The 12643-nt window shown below is 54.0% G+C and overlaps 6 protein-coding genes and 1 non-coding gene across 7 annotated transcripts; 5 read left to right on the plus strand and 2 right to left on the minus strand.

The window, feature by feature from the left end:
• Positions 1 to 350: 350 nt before the first annotated feature.
• TRP3_2 (indole-3-glycerol phosphate synthase-domain-containing protein) lies at positions 351 to 2699 on the plus strand (the record flags this gene model as incomplete). The annotated part of the gene is made up of 2 exons (XM_083197562.1): positions 351 to 670; positions 734 to 2699. 2 exons carry the CDS (start codon positions 351 to 353, stop codon positions 2697 to 2699), a joined length of 2286 nt encoding a protein of 761 aa, XP_083047030.1.
• Positions 2700 to 3152: 453 nt separating this feature from the next.
• ACO1O0_008198 (BRCT domain-containing protein) lies at positions 3153 to 4494 on the plus strand (the record flags this gene model as incomplete). Its single annotated transcript, XM_083197563.1, has 5 exons — positions 3153 to 3336; positions 3405 to 3602; positions 3660 to 3763; positions 3822 to 4052; positions 4225 to 4494. The coding sequence occupies 5 exons, from the start codon at positions 3153 to 3155 to the stop codon at positions 4492 to 4494; spliced, it is 987 nt and encodes a 328-aa protein (XP_083047031.1).
• A 573-nt stretch (positions 4495 to 5067) lies between these two features.
• Positions 5068 to 6209, minus strand: ACO1O0_008199 (uncharacterized protein; the record flags this gene model as incomplete). Its single annotated transcript, XM_083197564.1, has 3 exons — positions 5068 to 5766; positions 5823 to 5975; positions 6033 to 6209. 3 exons carry the CDS (start codon positions 6207 to 6209, stop codon positions 5068 to 5070), a joined length of 1029 nt encoding a protein of 342 aa, XP_083047032.1.
• Positions 6210 to 6428: 219 nt separating this feature from the next.
• Positions 6429 to 6500, plus strand: ACO1O0_008200. Its single transcript has one exon. It is a non-coding gene; the product is annotated as a tRNA-Asp (tRNA).
• Positions 6501 to 7510: 1010 nt separating this feature from the next.
• Positions 7511 to 8067, minus strand: CWC21 (U2-type spliceosomal complex subunit CWC21; the record flags this gene model as incomplete). Its single annotated transcript, XM_083197565.1, has 2 exons — positions 7511 to 7778; positions 7838 to 8067. 2 exons carry the CDS (start codon positions 8065 to 8067, stop codon positions 7511 to 7513), a joined length of 498 nt encoding a protein of 165 aa, XP_083047033.1.
• Positions 8068 to 8528: 461 nt separating this feature from the next.
• Positions 8529 to 9785, plus strand: ACO1O0_008202 (cell proliferation protein CDC123; the record flags this gene model as incomplete). Its single annotated transcript, XM_083197566.1, has 1 exon — positions 8529 to 9785. The coding sequence occupies one exon, from the start codon at positions 8529 to 8531 to the stop codon at positions 9783 to 9785; it is 1257 nt and encodes a 418-aa protein (XP_083047034.1).
• Positions 9786 to 10425: 640 nt separating this feature from the next.
• ACO1O0_008203 (DUF3716 domain-containing protein) lies at positions 10426 to 11817 on the plus strand (the record flags this gene model as incomplete). Its single annotated transcript, XM_083197567.1, has 1 exon — positions 10426 to 11817. The coding sequence occupies one exon, from the start codon at positions 10426 to 10428 to the stop codon at positions 11815 to 11817; it is 1392 nt and encodes a 463-aa protein (XP_083047035.1).
• Positions 11818 to 12643: the final 826 nt, after the last annotated feature.

Below are 12643 nucleotides of genomic sequence, written 5' to 3' on the forward strand. Positions count from 1 at the left end.
TACCTCCTTACCCTAGCCACACCCAAGCACCAGGCCTTACCGGAATCGGAGCGTGACAGACCGTCGTCTCTGAAAAGGGCCCGTTCAACTCGAGATTGAATCAGCTTGAAGAGAGACCTGTCCTCGTCTGACTGCGCTTGGAGACTCTTCCTTCATATCTACGGCGCTGAGTCTCAAACGTCCCTTCACCTCGCTGTTTGTCTGTTCATGACCACTAGTGCAGAGGGCAACCCACATTGTGGAAGAAGCCGCTTCACTTCCTTGTCCTGTCAGAGTCATTTCTTCTAACAGTTTCCACCTTGCACCGCTTGCTTCTTCGTCTTTAGTCTCACCAACAAGAGCCGCCCAAGATGACTTCACCAGACCTCGTCGACTACTCTCCCCAGCAGCCGGACCCGTCGCCCCTGGTCCCCACTGCTTCCAACCTCATCTTCATCGACAACTACGACTCATTTACCTGGAACATCTACCAGTACCTAGTTCTTGAGGGCGCCACTGTCCATGTCTTCCGAAACGACAAGATCACTCTAGAAGAGCTCATTGCGAAAAAGCCTACCCAGCTCGTGATCAGCCCCGGCCCCGGCCATCCCGCCACCGACTCGGGCATCAGCCGAGATGCCATCAAGCACTTTGCTGGCAAGATCCCCGTCTTGGGTGTTTGCATGGGACTGTAGGCTGGCCTTTCTCATGATTTGTTTGACTATCATGCGGTAGTGCTCATTTATTTTCATAGGCAATGCATCATCGATGTCTATGGCGGGGAGGTAGCCTCTGCCGGGGAGTGGCTCCACGGCAAGACATCCCCCCTGACGCACGATGCCAAGGGTGTCTTCTCTGGTCTCCCACAGAATGTCCCTGTTACACGATATCATTCGCTTGCTGGCACACCCGTGTCACTTCCGGAATGCCTCGAGACGACCGCCTGGGTGTCTAACCCCGACGGCTCCCCCGGTGTCATCCAGGGTGTCCGCCACAAGACCTTCACCGTGGAAGGTGTTCAGTTTCACCCGGAGAGCATCCTCACCCAGGAGGGCCGTACTATGATCAAGAACTTCCTCCAAGTCCAGGGGGGCACCTGGGAAGAGAACGAAAGGTTGCACAAGGCGGCTCCGGCACAGTCGACTGTCACCGCGCCCGTCAAGAGCAAGAGCAACAACATTCTGAAGCAGATTTACGCCAACCGCAAGGCCGCTGTGGCTGCTCAGAAGATGATCCCGTCCCAGCGCATGGAGGATCTACAGGCTGCCTACGACCTCAATGCTGCACCGCCCCTCGTTCCGTTTGTGAATCGTCTGCGCCAAACACCATTCGATGTCGCCTTGATGGCCGAGATCAAGCGCGGGTCTCCCTCCAAGGGCATCTTTGCTCTCGAAATCAATGCCCCCGTGCAAGCACGCAAGTATGCGCTCGCTGGCGCCAGCGTCATCTCCGTTCTTACGGAGCCTGAGTGGTTCAAGGGAAGCATTGAAGACCTTCGAGCTGTCCGCCAGGTCCTGAATGGAATGCCCAACAGGCCAGCAATTCTCAGGAAGGAATTCATCTTTGACGAGTACCAAATCCTCGAAGCCAGGTTAGCGGGTGCCGACACTGTCCTGCTCATTGTCAAGATGCTAGACACGGAACTTCTCGAACGCCTGTACAAGTACTCGGTCTCTCTCGGGATGGAGCCCCTGGTCGAGGTGCAGAATGCCGAAGAAATGTCAACGGCCGTGAAGCTGGGGTCCAAGGTCATTGGAGTCAACAATCGAAATCTCGAGAGCTTCGAGGTCGACCTGAAAACGACAAGCCGGTTGCGCAGCATGGTCCCTGAGAATGTCATCATCTGCGCGCTAAGCGGGATCAACACTTATCAAGATGTGCTAGAGAACAAGAAGGACGGCGTCAATGCTGTCCTAGTTGGCGAGGCCATCATGAGGTCACCCGACGCCACCCAGTTCATCAGCCAGCTCTGCTCGGGGCAGCCTGCCCCGGTGAACACCGACCCTGCTCCGTCACTGTATGTCAAGATCTGCGGCACTCGTAGCCCAGAGGCTGCTACGGAGGCAGTTGAATCAGGGGCGGACTTTGTGGGCATCTGCCTTGTCCCCGGGGCCAAGAGATGTATATCACACGAGACAGCCCTGTCCATATCCAAGGCTGTTCACTCGTACTCAAGCCCACTTCCGTCCAAGGCGGATGTGCCAGTGCCCACTGCAGGCGCGACAGACTTCTTCTCGGCAACGAGCACCCGACTGGTCAGCTCACGGCCGCGCCTGGTGGGAATATTCCAGAACCAGCCCTTGCACGACGTCTTGGAGAAGCAGGAGCTGTATGATCTGGACATGGTTCAGCTTCACGGCGACGAGCCAATTGAGTGGTCCAACCTAATCCCAGTGCCTGTCATTCGCTGCTTCAAGCCAGGGCAGGTTGGTGTTGGGATACGCGGGTATCACACCGTGCCTCTTCTCGACTCGGGATCCGGCTCTGGGAAACTTCTGGACGTATCCAAGGTCGAAGAGGTCCTTCGCAATGACCCAGACCTGCGGGTCTTCCTGGCCGGCGGGCTGAGCCCTGACAACGTAGCTCAGGCCGTCAAGTCTCTCGGCAAGCTTGGTGAACGGGTCATCGGCGTCGATGTCAGCAGCGGTGTGGAGGAGGATGGAAAGCAGAGCTTGAAAAAGATAACGGCATTCGTCAACGCGGCCAAGGAGATTCGATAGATGGGTAAGGTAGTTGTGAACACCAGCCGCTCTATTTTTCTCAATTGCTTTCCCTCTCCCTTTGATTGACTGTGGGATTTGCGATGAAATAACCAGTAACCAGAAATACTTTTCGTGAGCAGCGTAGTTCTGCACCGTGATTCATCCAGTGTCGTTGCCGCCGTCCCACTTACACCGTCCGAGTTCCACCAAGCGAGAGGCTACACCTCATGGTATGGGATACAACTCCAACCTTCCTCTCGGCCTCCTCCAAGAGACCTGTTACATTTCAATTCTCCTCATATACATCTGGGAGCTTCCCTATTAACATCCCTCTTGTCACTCTCTTTCCTTTCCTTTCCAAGGGCCCTTTTCCTACCTTTGTAAAAGCAATCCGGCTCCTTTTCCTGTCTCGGATCCCTCTTTTCTTTCATCTCTAAATCCACCAGGGCCATGTAAGATCCCAGTTTCTCCATGGTTCGACAAATCTTCAAGGATCGCGTGATTGCGGCCGCCGGTCCCCTTCCAGGTCAGCTCACCGTTGACAACCTCAAGCGCTGGACCAGCATGCGCAAGGGGGCCTTTTCCGATAACTTGGACGAGACCGTCACGCACCTCCTCTGCACAGAGGAGCAGTTCAGGAAGAGGGCCCCACGTGGTAGGTTTCTATTTCCACCTTCCCTCAAACCTTGTAGTCCTTTCCACCTAATTCTAACCGAGTTCCAGTCAAAGAGGCTCTGGGGCGCGACAGAAGCTTCCACATTGTCCACTATGACTGGTTCGAATTCTCCGCTGTTGAGGAGAGGCGTCTGCCGGAGAAGGAATACTCGATGCGGAATATCTTGAGTCAGGAAAAGGCTGCGCAGAGGGAAAAGGCCCGGGTTGAGAAGGGCAAACGAGACGGCGAGAGGTTTGTCAATACCAGTAAGTCATCCATCTACCGGAAGAAGATATCACGATCGTAGTTTGACAAGTAGACAGACTACTTCCACATATACCACGACCGCGAATTCTTCGCTTACGAGATCGACATCACCCGGGACGATGAAGAATGCGGGGAGGTTGGCCAGCGATACACTCTCTGTGTAAGTCGGCCGAGCATAGTCCCCCACGTCAACATTGCTAATGGTCATGCACATATAGCTCTGGGAATCCAATGCCAAGCCGCATCTATACTGGTTCACGGCCAAATTCCTCAAGCGAAAGGGGAGCAGCCAGCCAAGCTACTATAGACCAAGCCCCTGCGCGGGGAAATGGCGACCTGAGATGGACCTCTTCCTCAAGTTCTTCCGGATCAAGACTGGGATTGACTGGGAGGACCGAGTAATTAAGCAGAGGACCACGGCGTTGTCCCTGTTCCAGTACACTCCTCCGGTGAGTCAGCTCCGGCGAAGAAAGCTACCATGGTACGCTCCGATACAGGTACTAACAGTTTCAGACCAGAGGCAAACCAGTTGGTCGGCGTCTCAGGCACAGCTACGACTATTGTCTTGAAATTAATGCTAAGTTGCGAGGACTCTCATGGCCGTTCCCTAATGAGCCCAAGACTACTAGTGACAGTGGTGTTGAAATGACCAAGGCCGGAATTCCTACTAGTGAAGACAACCAGGAGGAAGAATCACTCAGCACCAATGAGAAGAAAACTCGTGAGGACACCAAGGATAAGACGTGGCCTGGTATGTATACGGCCAGGGAACAAGTTGACCAAGTTGATCATCATGTCGCCGTCAACGAGGGCGAGCTACTGGATTATCCAGCCCACAACGACCGTGCCGCGTCAACTGCTCACTTGGCAGAATTCAACGCGGTTTTTTGAAAATTTCTCTCGCCATATAGAGGCATCTATGGCTCCAACTCCGCCGAGAGGTCATCATGGGGATGCTTCTGCCTCTGTGTTCTCCAGGAAGGATCAGATCATCGACGTCTCCCCAGGGTCCGCCACGCATAACCCCTCGGACAGTGATCAGTGTATCCCATAGAGCAACAGGAAAATTTATTGGTGGATTATGAACGACGACGTTGGTGCGGCTAAATCTAAGCAGCTTGACAAGATAACAATAGGGCACTCCTGGCTGTTTTCGAGGACGGCCGACCCCGGGAGAGGTTGAACATGGACCTGAGGGGGTATTTGAGCCCCATACGCAGATGGGTCGCATTCAGGCTTGACAGATTCCCTTTTCATATAAAAGCAGGGCTCTACCATGTATGCTGGTGCATATCGTTTCTTCAGAGTTGAATATCAGAGGTTCTCCCGTCCACAGAAAAGTTCACAAAACGCCAACGCTCCAGGTCCATCCATAATACATGATACCTACAAGTCATGCCAAAGGGAAAATCCCTCCCATCCAACGCTTGAACGCCTCATCAATGCCTCACTTCCCCCCCTCACCTAGAACCTCAACTTGGGCATCACAAACACAAGCACCATCAGCGCCACCATTAGCCCGTACACCCACGCAAATAGAATCATCCTCCCCCACCACCCTTTACCCTCCGTCATGCGCGTTAGCATCCCCATGCGGCCCTTGGCCACCTCCATGCCCTGCCCCGTGCGCTCCATGCCCTCTGTCGCCCGCCCCAGCACCTCCTTCTCCGACTCGAGGCTGCTCGCGATGCTCTGCTGCTGCTGCTTCATCGCCTGCGCCATCTTGAACACCTTACCGGCCAGGTCCTCCCGCTCTGCCGCCTGCTGGTCGAGGATGGCCTCGGCCGTCGCCGTCGACGTCTCGGTGGTGGTGGTGGCCGCGGTGGCTTCGGGCCGTCGGCGGTTCGCGAAAAGGGCGGCGCGGGCGGCTGCGTGCGTGGGGGGTGAGGAGGCACCCGATGTGCGGGATCGGAGGGCCTGGGCCGTCTGCGTCGGCTCCTCCTGGGTCAGAGGTTCTGTATATGGTGGCTCAGATGATGACACAGGCGGTTCGGGTGGTGTCGGGGGTTCTTGCACGGTAGGTTCGGCAGAGGTCGTCTCTGAGGGGGTCCTCTCCCATGTGTCGGCAGTCGTGGATCCCATACTCTCGCTAGGGGTGGGGATTATCTCGGCCAGTATGTCCTCGCCCTCTAAACTGTCGTCGTCATCGTCGTCCACAGCCATCTGCGTACCATGGTAAGCTATAGCTCCAATTACTACCAAAGTATGCTCTCTCCCACCTTTTGTAAATCTTGCAGCTTGTCCATAAGAAGCTCCAGGAGCTCCCTCTTCTTGTTCAGGTCCTTCTGGGCCTCCAGCCTCCTGGCCGGCGCAGGCATCCCAAGCGCATCTTGCTCGAGCTTGGACAGCGAATTCCGAGCGTATCCCAAATTCTGAAGCTTTCATGTCAGCCCCCAGGCTCCATACAGGCACAAGATGTCCTTCCGTACAGTGCTTAGCCTCGCGCGCTCGAACTCGCTGGTCCGCAATCGTTGTTCCCGTTCTGGGTCCGCATGGAGTACGGTTTGCTGGAGGCGCGAGAGCAGCTGGCCCAACTCCGCTGAGGAGCGATCGAATGAGCTCACGGTTTGTGGTGGCCCCATCGGCGGACTCGATAATCGGGCCATATTTGCAGTGAAGGGTGGTTGCCAGAGTGTGCGTGGAACCGACAGAAGAAAGAGGGCACCCGACAGACTGCCAGTGGTGCGTCGGGTGAGAGTTGTTGAAGTGGCCAGTCGGTGACTCTCTAATGGTTGCAGCTCCCCACCAAGGTACCTATGTCAATGTATCGGCTCCAGCTTCCACAACGAGCACCTCTCACTACACTGGCTGTTAACAGCCAAACATCTTCCGTAGTATAGTGGTCAGTATGCGAGCTTGTCACGCTCGAGACCCGGGTTCAATTCCCGGCGGGAGAGTCCGCCAGCCGCTAAGCGGTTCTTTTTTTTGGAATTTTTAACTTTTTGACGAGCTGTCAAACGCAACCGCAAAAGATCCTCCTCTCACCACCGGTATTAATCGACTATGATAACTATTATCAATAATTACGCCCAGAATTAATCCTGAGCTTAACAGAAGACGGGGAACTGAGGTGTTTTGGTTAAGGAAAACCAATAAATTTATCAACAGTCAATAATACATTATTATTGCTTTTTATTGTTCTATTAAGAGGCAGCGTATTAGGGTTGTCAGTTCATTTCACCGTGTATTGTAATTATCGTTCTGTGTCCCATGATCTTCGATCTACAGCATTTATAACATAAGACACACTTTATAGTTAACTTTAAACTTCCTGAACGAACTTTAAGTACCATCACAAGATATACATGGCCTTGGAGGGGATCTGCAGTAGGACTAGGCTCGAAATCACGAGCAAGAGACGCAGGGTAGGTGCGTATATCTTCGATTTCTAATACCGAACCTACGCCCAACTTTGCAATTGGGAAGCTGTAGTGTTTAAACTGATACTCACCAAGGTAGTTCGTACTAGATTCCTGTACAAGGGAATTTCAAAATTCCCCTCCTCATGAGCTTCTCCGAAAAAGAGCACAATGTGCGCAAATCCCGCTGTCCTCCCATAGGCCCGGCAGACCAATCGGTGCCATGATATCCCCTTTTCGCGACACTAAACCGGCGGCAACGAACGGGGACTCCGTACATCATTAGAGGTAAAGATACCCTGATCTAGATCCCCAAGGATGTGAAGCCTGCCAGATACGGCGCGGCGCCGCATGGTAGTAGTCGGAGGGCGCACTTGGATGTCTCGGCCTTGTCTAACCGCCCCCCTGCCCACTGTGATCTTGGATGGCCTTAACCCTGTTGAACACTAGGGTCGAATCATGAGCGGCCACGCTCACGTTCGAAGGCAAAACTTGGCTTGAAAACAAGCCATCGGCTCTTTCGCTCCATCAGAACGCTCCCTCGACGGCTAATCCTTGCCCTCCTCCTCCTTTTCAAGGGTGCTGCGCAGCCTCTCTTCCTGCCTCTTCCAGTGGCTGCCCTCCTCGTAGTCGGAGCTAATCTTGAGCGCTTTCCTCAGCCTCTCGCTCTCCTTGATCTTGGCGTCGGCCATCTCGTGGACCTGGTGCTCTTTGAACTGCTTCTTCGGGCCCGATGACCGCTTGCCTGCGTTCATCTCGGCCAGCAGCTTCTTTCGCAGCTCGTCGCATTGTCTATCGATCTCGTCCTCGTCAACTCTAGAACGTGGTTAGCCAAGCGACAGGAGTGGGTAGAGCGGTGCTGGGGCGTAACGTACTCTTCCTCCTCTAGCTTGTCCCTCAGGTCAAAGACCTTCACCTCGACCTCGCGCTTGCGGTCGTGCTCGAGGATGCCCTTGTCCGGTTGGCGCTGCCTGTGTCGCAGGCTGTCGAGGTCCTTGCTGTAGGGGGCAGCGTAGTCGCGCGGCTTCATATGAGCAAGGTTGCGCTGAACGTAGCCGGAGGTGCCACTGCCACGGGGCGTGGACAGACCGACGTTGTCTGACATGGCGGCAATGTACTACGCGAGTCTTGGTGACGACCAGGGTGCTGGGGCGAACCAAAGATTGACCAGCGTGTTTGCTGGTGAAATAAAAGTGCCGGTAGAAGGAGGGATTGTAGCTATAATGATGTGGTGATGTGATACTTGGGATGTTCATGTGGAGCAAGGGAGGTCGGGGCGAACTGAATCTGATCTAATGCAGTAGGCGGTGAGGCCCACCAGCAATGTAGTGGGTGGCAGAATTAGACGCTTGGCGGGGCGATCGAAGGTCGACGAAAGAAATCAATGACATACCTTGGTATTAGCTGACGGGAGGTGGCTTCTGACAAAGACATCCACGAATCAGTCATCGACTGTGGAATCTCATATAAACACGGATAGATACCTGGAAATTCGCCTCGTCTAGGTCCTGCTCCCATACCTTGCCGCCTTTACATTCGATCACCGTCCGCAGACAGTTCGCGACAATGCCCCACCTTCCGACCGTTGATGCAGGCGATGGTGACCAGGAAGTCGTCTTCCCGCCTGTCACCAAGGACCATATTCAAAACTGCTCCTACGATGCCTGGTTCCCCAAATACAGAAGCTCCTGCTTGAAGTCTCGGATTATCCCACTTCCCCCGGCCTTTGTGTCGTACCTGCAAGAGGACGGCATCATCCTGGCTGACGACGATGATGTTTTGGATGAACCTGAAGAAGAATGGCACTCTTCGGCGGCAACGAGGCCGAGAGTGGAGGAGGTGCATTCTTCGGACGAGGAGGATGAGGAGGATGAAGAGGACAGGCGACCTCCGAATGAGAGGTTCCCCGAGACGCATCGTCTGATCGAGGAGAAGATTGCTGAGCTGGGCGGCGCCGTTGTGCCAAAGCTCAACTGGTCATCGCCCAAGGACGCCAAATGGATATCGCCGCACCAGAACACGCTCAAATGCACGAGTCCAAACGACATCTACCTCCTTCTCAAGTCCTCTTCCTTCGTATCTCACGACCTCTCCCACGCCTTTGACGGCTGCACCCCCCCTGCACCATCTCGTCCCTTTGCGCCCGTCCTTGTCCTCCGTCCTTTCTTCTCGCCGCACGTGGCTCTCGAATTTAGGTGTTTTGTCAAGCACAGGTCTCTGATCGGGATCACGCAGCGTGATCTTAACCACTACGAGTTCCTCGAAGGGTTGAAGCCGAATCTTCAAGAGAAGATTAAGGCATTCTTTGATAGGACCCTGAGATTTAGCTTCCCGGACTCGAGCTTTACCTTTGATGTTTACGTGCCGGAGAGTTCTTCTGAGGCAGACGGTCTAGGCAAGGTCCGGTTGATTGACATTAACCCCTGGGCCCCCCGGACGGACAGTCTGCTGTTCTCATGGCCAGAGCTGCTGGATATGGAGGTCGCCAGACCTCTCTATGGATCAGCGACCAATGAGGAGGAAGTGGATGCTAGCAGTGATGAAAGTGACGCAGAGGAGACGACAGATGAGGATGGCCCGGGCGGTGAGACCCGGCGGAAGCGTGGACCGGAAGTCCGAGTCATCGAGAAGAATGACCCTGCGGCCTACAATTTCAGCTCACCCCAGTACTCAGCGCACAAGCTGCCAAAGGAGGTGGTGGATGCGAGTGCTGTAGGGGGCAGTGGTCTGAGAGAGTTTGCGCAGCAGTGGAAGGCGATGACGGAGGGACGGGCTGATGGGATCTGGGAGCAAGCCGGAACAACGCCAGGAACAAGCACATAGATAACATATCTGAATTCCAGTAATGACTTCTATTTTGGTGTTTGATGTTCGTCCTGAAAGACAGTAGAAACGTTCTCGAGGATCGAGTGACACTGATGTTTACCTCAGCGAGTAACATGTTGGCGTTCAGAACCACATCGGGGCACATCGGATGCAATTCACGATGAGAGTTCTGATCCGTCTTGTGACTTTTCAGCTTTCCAATGAAAAGGCTCTATTTTCAGGGCGAAGTGAGAACTCAGACGCATTGTTTACCTTGACTTGGGATGGAAAACTCAGATGCATCTCAGATGGCATCGAGTGAGTGCACACAGTGCGCGTTGTATTGCTGTCACTTGAAGTGGACCATGCACACCCGCAAAAGCACGACGTTCGCACTGCTCACAGCTGGCGAAACACGTGTGGGACAGTATTTCGTACTGTACGTGGTCGACTTACACGCTCTCGACGTGCTGCCTCTGCCCACCTCGATGAGGCCGGACTGAAGACAACTTCCCCAGGGAACTCTTTAGAGAAAAACAACGTGCTATTCACACCTCCAAACCTTCAAATCTTCACACCTCCAGGCCTTCACACCTTCGCAAGCGCACACGACTTCTCAGCATAACCACAGCCTTTGCCCACCCTTTCGTTGCCCACTATGGCACCTCCTCGCACGCGAGGAAACAAGGTGAACAAGCCCGCTGCTAAGAATCGACGCGACTCTCGTCGTTCCAGTGTCTCGAAGACTGCCACCCCGGAGCCGACGAACGCGGTTTCTAATCTGGGCCAAACCGAAATGCCGAAGAACCCTTCCAAAGGCCTTAGCCAGGCCATCCAGCGAGGACTCCAACAGGCCTCTGCCTTGTCCAAGTCCATGGCGTACAACCGCTCCATCGGTTCGCATGCCTCAATGAAGGATCAGCAGAGCACTCGCTCATCTGTGCCAGGCTCAGTGAACAGTAGCTTTGGCTACAGCAGCGATGCTTCTTCTGTCGTCCAGCAGTCCCTGTCGATGGACGCTTCTCAGTCGCAGCAGTCCCTCGCTTTGTCTCAGGCAAGCTCCTCCTTTGAGGTAGCACAGGTGCCAACCGCCCCTCCTTCAACTCCCGTCATACTCGACTCGTCTTCTCAGCAGCTTCCCCAGCAAGGCGTGCAGTTGCGAACAGCCCAGGAGCTTGCCTCCAAGTGGTTCAGCAAGGAGATCGCGCTTGACAGCACTATGTGTCAGAGACTCGGCGACGAGCTCGCCAAGCGCGAGCCGGTTCAGCGCAAGCTTCACCAGGAACTGAACCTGACCCGACGGAGTAATGTCGAAGCGCTCCTATCCCAAATCACTGGCGAAGAAGCCACCAATCCTTGCAAAAATTGCCACAAGGGACATGGTCCATGGAAGACATGCGTTGTCAAGGAGGGGCAGCTCTGTGGTAGCTGCGCCAACTGCTGGTTCAACGCAAGTGGTTCCAGATGTACCTTTCATGGTCAGTACGAGAAAGCTCGTAGTGTTTTCCGATACCTGAAAAATATGGCGAAAGCCAAGACGACGACGACGGCGAAGAAGGCTAACGATGGCCCAGAAAGCAACATGCAGCAGGCATATACACCCCACGGGCCCCTACAGCCAGCGGCCTCGATCCTGCAGCTTGCAGCTGCTGCTCAACTTCCGACCACGGGCACCCAACCGGCAAATGCATTGCTACAAGTGGCCCAGGTGCCACAACAGCAGCCGGATATGTCGCCGCAAGTGCCGGCCGTGCTCGCTGGTCTCGGTTTGTGGCATTCTACCCATCAGACGAACCAGATGGTCAACGATACCATCTGCAACATCACTGCCCTTGATAAGCAGTCTCGCTATCTGTTTCGAATCCAGGCCGCTGCTAAGGAACTCGGCATCAGGATTGCTGAATATGATGACTTTTTGGACAGTCAGGACAGAACATTCGAGGAGGTCGACACCACAGCCCCACCTCAGTCCCAGAATGATTCAGATGAGTCCCCTTCTTTCGAGACTTCTCCGTCTACCGCCGAGGCCCCCGAGGCCATTATGGGTTGAATCAACAACCGGCGAAAATCTGCGCGAGAGAGCCTTTTAGCATATCTTATCTCTTGAGACTCGCATCACTGGAGTTGTGGCTTGCATTTCGCCTGGAGTCTTACCATCTTGCGGATTCTTGTACAACCAATACCACCATTCTCATCGGCTTTTCTGGAACCTCAAACCAAGTGCAGCCAGCACGACCTTGGATCAGTACACGAAGATCATGACAGAGGATAAATGCGCCCAACACTTTGAATGGGGACGTTCAGCTACGCCGACGCGTCTAGTACTTTTGCGAATGCGGCGAAAAGCTTTGCATGGCTCAAGATGAGCTTGAATGTAAGTCTTTGGAATCTTGGGGCATGCCAGTATGCACGCTGACCAGCTTTACCAGGTATCATGATTTGCTTTCGAAGATGACAAGTCTTCAAGGATGGGTGTAATTTGCTCGGCACGTTTCACAACGGTTGTGGACGTTGGCCTAAGGTTATTTTCTTTTCTTCAATTCTGGTCTACGTAACCTCCAGGTTACTATCAACAACAACCATCGTTCTCTGTTTCCCAGAAAACACTTGACTTTAGATGAGCCACAGGTAGATATGAGAAATAACAAAGGGGTTAAAAAAAGGATCGGGAAAAGGGACGTGGGTAGACAAAATAGGAGTAAATGAACAAAGCACAACGCCGGAAACGCACAGCGAGTGTAGGAAAGTGCTTCGTAATTAAACAAAATGGATAACCTCGCGCTCGGCAACAATTCTGATTGCCAGATGCAATTTTTCTCTTCTTCGGTGGCTGCTCATCTCAAGCATCCCTTCACCACAGCCTAGCCACTTCTTGG

The sequence above is a fragment of the Amphichorda felina genome (genome assembly GCF_050947745.1).
Source record: "Amphichorda felina strain 45539 chromosome Unknown scaffold_8, whole genome shotgun sequence".
Taxonomy (NCBI): Eukaryota; Fungi; Ascomycota; class Sordariomycetes; order Hypocreales; family Bionectriaceae; genus Amphichorda; species Amphichorda felina.